Source organism: Melozone crissalis, unplaced genomic scaffold, assembly GCF_028551555.1.
Source record: "Melozone crissalis strain CALT ecotype California unplaced genomic scaffold, PUWL_Pcris_2 ptg000014l_1, whole genome shotgun sequence".
Taxonomy (NCBI): domain Eukaryota; kingdom Metazoa; phylum Chordata; class Aves; order Passeriformes; family Passerellidae; genus Melozone; species Melozone crissalis.
The window spans coordinates 8,183,343-8,188,882 of NW_026535792.1; the positions used below are offsets into that span (position 1 = coordinate 8,183,343).

At 42.2% G+C, this 5,540-nt stretch overlaps 1 protein-coding gene across 1 annotated transcript; it reads right to left on the reverse strand.

Moving 5' to 3' along the window:
* Positions 1-3,013: 3,013 nt before the first annotated feature.
* On the reverse strand, positions 3,014-5,149 carry BCL2A1 (BCL2 related protein A1). Its single transcript, XM_054273070.1, has 2 exons — positions 4,730-5,149; positions 3,014-3,277 (listed from the first exon to the last, which is right to left on the reverse strand). The coding sequence occupies exons 1-2, from the start codon at positions 5,147-5,149 to the stop codon at positions 3,173-3,175; spliced, it is 525 nt and encodes a 174-aa protein (XP_054129045.1). The 3' UTR covers positions 3,014-3,172.
* Between the last annotated feature and the right edge of the window lie 391 nt (positions 5,150-5,540).

Consider the following 5,540-nt stretch of genomic DNA (forward strand, 5'->3'; position numbering starts at 1 on the left):
GCGCCAGTGCGCCGGGCGGGCCCCGGCGGGGCCGGGCAGGGCCGCGGGGGCGGCCCGGGACCGCCCGCTCCGAGCCCGGGTGGCACCGGCCCCATAGTGCGGCAGGGCCCTTGCCAACACCAGCGTGGTGGGGGTGTTTAGTTTTCGTTTTGGGGTTTTTTTTCCTCCCCTGGCGCAGATCGCAATGAATTCCCCCTTCTGTAATTTCGCTGCAGGAACGGAAAGTCCGTTTCGGCGGGATGCTGTATCCCTCGTGTGTGCCAGTTTCAGATCCCTGTGGCGGCCGGCTGTGGCTGTGCGCTCTGCTGGGGCATGCTGTGACGGATGGCCCCGTGGTGGTCAGCGGTGTCCAGCCCATAGCTGTGCCCACAGGGAAGATGTGCCGGCCCAAGGGACGCCTCTGAGTCCGACACACCTTTAACTGCCCGGGCAGGTGGTGGAGTCACCATCCCTGGAAGTGTTCAAGAAATGGCTGGATGTGGCACTTAGTGCCGTGGTCCAGTTGACAAGGTGGTGAGCAGTGAAAGATCAGACTCGATGTCAGAGGTTTTTTCCAACGTAACTGATTCTGTGTTTTTAAGCACAGAAAGAGATGTTTCTATAGGAGAACAGCTGTTTTCATAAATCTCCTCCGTGTGGCTTTTGATGACATCTCAGTTCAGCTGCTGTGTGCAGGGATGAAGTCATCAGCTGTCCCACTGGGCAGCTCTTTGGCCTCACCTTGTGCTCTAGAAGCACCACACTGTTCTCCCCTGGCAGATCCAAGGATCCCTTAAACAGCAGTGCTTAAGACCTGGGCACTGCTCAGTGTCATGGATGGATAATTTCATGACACTTACATGGACACTATTTTATAAAACTTAGCTAATAGCCCTGCTGTTTTCAGACACTTTACTATGCTTAGAATTGGGGTGGTACATCTCATCACTGCTTTTCTTGCTCTGCACTGAAAAAAAGAGGTTTTCTCCCAGTGAAGTTAACCTGGAACCCACTGGACCATTAATGATCCATCCAGTCTTCTTTTGTTTAAACTCTACCCTTACCACGAGGACAAGTTCTAAAATTATTGTATCACCAACATTTTGAAAAGACACAGTTACCCTTTATATTTAACTTAAAAATTGTTTCTCTGAGTATGAAATAGGTTACTAGATCAGTGTAAAGGAAGTGGATGTGGTATTAATAGATTGGTGTTAGCCACTATTGTATGTGGCTTGCAGCAGCGCTCAAAAAGGAACTGAGTAAGAATTACTGTTCTTACCATGAAGACTTAGACTGCCTATAAAGACATGTGTCATTACATGTTCCAAAATGTCATTTCTGACATAGGTGTTCCGGAGGTGTGCTGCCATAGGTGTTCTGGAGGTGAGCATTTTCCTCTTGCTGCCCCTTGCCCTTTGAACACTGCCACCTTTTCTTCAACAGCAACAAAGTTTACCTTACAAATCCTGCCTGCATGCTAAACAATATTTCTTGTTTTCACTGGGGAAGGAGAGAGAGAAATGCACGTTCTAACAAACATTAACATTTGTTTGTGTTCTATGGTTAAACCCACCAAGTTAGACCATGGAATCACAGAACAACCCAGGCTGGAAGGGACATTGAAAGTTTGTGTGGTCCAACCTTTCCTGGGAAAGGAAGCCTAGATGAAATTATTTAGTGCCTGATTAGTTGTACCCTGAAAACTGCCAGGGAGAGGGGCTCTACCACATCCCTGGGCAGGTTCTTCCAGAAAACAATTGTTCTTACTGCAAAAAAGAGTCTTATGTTGAGCTGAAAGATGGAGAGCCCATTACAGAAGAGGCTGGTTCGTTCTCTCAGTGTCACAAAGCTGGGTTTTCTAGAGGATCTGTCTCAGAACAGTGGTGTGTGCCACAGGCGGCTGCTGGCTCAGTTTGGTTCACCTCCCAACATGTATAAAAAAAAGAAGAAGGGTTTTTAGACCCAGCCTAAGTTCCCTAACGGAAAATCACTACAGCTGAAGAAAACCCTTCTAGAATGAATTCTTGAACAACTACTGTTTAGCCTTGGAAAGCACATGGAATTTGAGTAAAAACATGAATTGCCCCAGACTGTAAAAGCCTGGAAGTTCTATGAATTTGCTGAGTTTTATGATGTATTCCAAAACACTGATTACTGTCATCAGAGCTGATCCAGTTCGTTTATTTTGCCACAAGATATCTGTTTCTTATGCAAGCTACCAGATAGTACCTAAAAAGTACTACAGAAAATGAAAGTCTTGACGTCCATGGACCTCAGGTCAAATCCATAAACCACTTGGATTCTCCAGCAGCATTTTGATAACTCTTCTAAGATTATCTTAATCAGACAGATCTTTTCCCATGCTCCAATTTTTCTGGAAAAAAATGAGACCAATCTCAAGGCTTTAAAATACATATTTTAATGTATTTTCTTAAAATATTAGTGTATTTACACAAATTCCTCATGTAAGAAATATTTTTACTTGCCTATTTTTAAACATCTAGTTTAAAAAATGTTCAGCCAGATGACTACATCACACAAATATGAAAGAACATTCACTGTAGATGTGAGCTATTAAAAAAATACAGCACAGAAACACATACCATTGCTATAACAGTAAGTGAGTGCACATATTTAAGTTGCTAGCTTCCACAAACAGTTCTTCCCATAGAAATTGCTTAGTCTGTGTCAGTAACTCTTCTACCCACTTCTATATTGGAGTTCCCATTTCTTTCTTCTTCACAAAAATCCCCCCTCCCCCCCTTTTCTCATTCAGAGGTTGCAATAAAATGCATTACAGTAGTATTTCATTTACAAAACAAATGACATAAAAACTTGTTTCTTAACCCATTGGATTGTATTTCACTAAAACAAAGTCCTTTCATGGAGATGCAAGAGAGATTCCAAGAGCTTTCTGGATGTGGAAAGTGATCTCAAAGCAATCCTGCCTGGAAAGATGGACTTGAATTGCTGCAAGATGTTGTGCAGATTCCCCTTTGGAAGGATCTCATCTTCAGATTTGGTAATTGGGACAGCATGTTAAACATTGTAGTTAGTCAAAATAAATACAAATAAATTAAAAACAAATTATGGAAGGAAATTATTCTCTTGTTGATATTGCTTGGAGGAAGGCTGAGAAGTGAAGTTTGTGGCAATATCTAGATTACAATGAACGGCAGATCCTTTTACTTCAGTAGTATTCTCTGAACAAGGAAATGACAGCTATGAACAGGGCTGTGATTTTGGAGAAGGACAGTAGCGATCTTCTTTCAAACTTCATTAGGAAGCCATTTTCCTGTGGAAAAAAACCACACACAATTAGGGACAGCTTAAAAACAGCATGTAGGGAAACCACACCACTCCCTGTGTCAGCACTGTGCAGTGAGGGACAGCTTTTCAGAGCTCTGCCTCCTAAAGATGAATAGCTTTTTAAAAGTAGTCACTTAAAATAGCTGCACTTTGCTGAATGTTTGTTTCATCTCCAAGTCAAGGCTATGCCCTCCCTGTGTAAATAGAAAATAAACATGAACTCTATCAGCTGGGCCCACATCTTCCAGGAAGGTACAAGTGCTATGTTTCTGTTGTAGTAATACACCCAGAAATATCTTCCTTTAAGCTTCCTTATTCCACTATGATGAGCCTCCTATTATGACAGAATGTTGCCAGGAGTTGATACTTCTCTGAAATGAAATTGACTGTATTTGAAAGAGATGGAAAGATAAGCCTTTATAATAAATCCAGTGCATCAAGGGGCCAAGAGTCACTATCACCTTTTTCTTTTTTGCTGCTACAGACAGAGAAGGATTAAAACAAGCAGAAAGAAAAAAAAAAAAAAAGGAAAAGCAAGACACTAGAAAATAAATCAGGGGGAAAAAGTAGTAGGAAATATGAGAGAAGTGGGATGAGAGGGGGTGAGGGGGTGGAAGGAAAAAGTAACATTTACATATAAGTAAAGGAAAAAGTACCAAGGAAATTACTGACACTGGTGTCATTGATTCTCAGATTTCCCCCTACTGCAAAAAAAAAAGTATGGGTGTGAAGAAATTTTGCAGAGCAAAAGGATATTTCCCTTCCCTTCACTGGCATGGGAATTTCAGCAGCTTGGCAAAACAGTTCACTTAGTAACAAGTATTTTTCTCAGCATTGACCATTCACAGATGGAAGTTCTAGGATAATCTCAGTCCAAACAGAAAAGATTTAATGCCAGTTGTACTTACCAGTACATTTGTTGTAAGTAAAACTGATTTGGGGGATTAAATAATGGCTTTGTTGAAATCCACAGCAAAAGTGCTGACTTCATTTGTGAGGATCACACCTGTGTATTCTTCCCTTACCTTGAACTTAAGTATTTTTGTACCAGCTTCTCTATGAAAGCAAAATTGCTGCGCTGACCTTAGGATGTCACTTAATTTTAGATTTAATAATGGAAATTTCAGGGTATGTGTGGTTTAACCTGCTTTGAGTGGGAGGCTGGACCAAATGATTTTCTAAGGTCATTCTCAACCTGAATTATGGCATGATCCTGTCATTCAAAACTGGCAAGTGCCTTTTAAAAATAAAGTTGTCTTTTATGACTATTCTGTTTAAAGCAGAAGCAAAGCTCTCACTGTAAGTCTCAATGAGACACTCCAGACACCAAATATTAAATCAATAAATGAAACCCTGAATAAAATGGCTCTGAGAGTGTCTACAGCAATAATTAATGAAATCTCCCAATGTAGACTTTGGTGAAAAATGAGAAACTCACCCAGCCACCATTCGCATCAATCCATTCGGCTTTGTTGTTTATGATGTACTCTGTGATGAAATAAGAGATCTGCTCCTTCTCCTCCGCAGTCAGCTGAACCCCATGCTCTTGAAGCTTCTTGGTGAGGACACCTCCAAATGTAAATATGGTCATAATTCGCCCCCAGTTAGTATTTCCATCAGCAAACTTTTCATCCATGACTCCATTGAAAATTCTCTTGGCAGCAGCTACAGAGGTGATGTCAATCCTGTCCAGGAGTGGCCTGAGAGCCTCCTCGGTTTGTTCTTGCAGCGAGGACGCCATGGTTCTCAGGACATGAGCAACCCTGGTCTGGGCTGGTCCCAGGTGTGATTCCTGGAGCACATACTGCAGGTAGTCCTGAGCCAAGTAATAAACATAGTAGAACTCAGCAGTTTCCATTCAATCCAGAGTGCAGAGAGCAGCTCACTGCTGGCAGTCAGGCTCGGCACTGAGCAGCCACAGGACATGCACACGCTTTTGTTCCGTCGGTTTTGATGGAATCTCTCTGGTTTTACCACAGAATTTCCTGTGAAAGGTAGTGACTTAATGGCTGCGTCGGGGAATATGTCATAGGGGAAATGAAAGAAAAAGTATCTCCTTTTATGTCTTGAGTGATTTATTTCTCCAAATGGTGTGATTCCGCTACTAAAATCGACCAGATTTTACCACATTCTTAGCAGCATAACTTGGCATTTTCTAGGGACTTTTGCTACATACCACTAGCAAAGGTTTGGCATTTGGCTTGCAAAATTCCAAGAATGGTGTGTGCTAGCAAAGGTTTGGCATTTGG

What these genes read in the sequence shown, in the direction of transcription:
- BCL2A1 (XM_054273070.1), bottom strand. Translation starts at nt 5,149, where the DNA reads ATGGAAACTGCTGAGTTCTACTATGTTTATTACTTGGCTCAGGACTAC. An exon ending in TTGATGCGAATGGTGGCTGG is followed by an intron (nt 3,278 to 4,729) that starts GTGAGTTTCTCA and finishes TTTTTTCCACAG; the next exon opens with GAAAATGGCTTCCTAATGAA.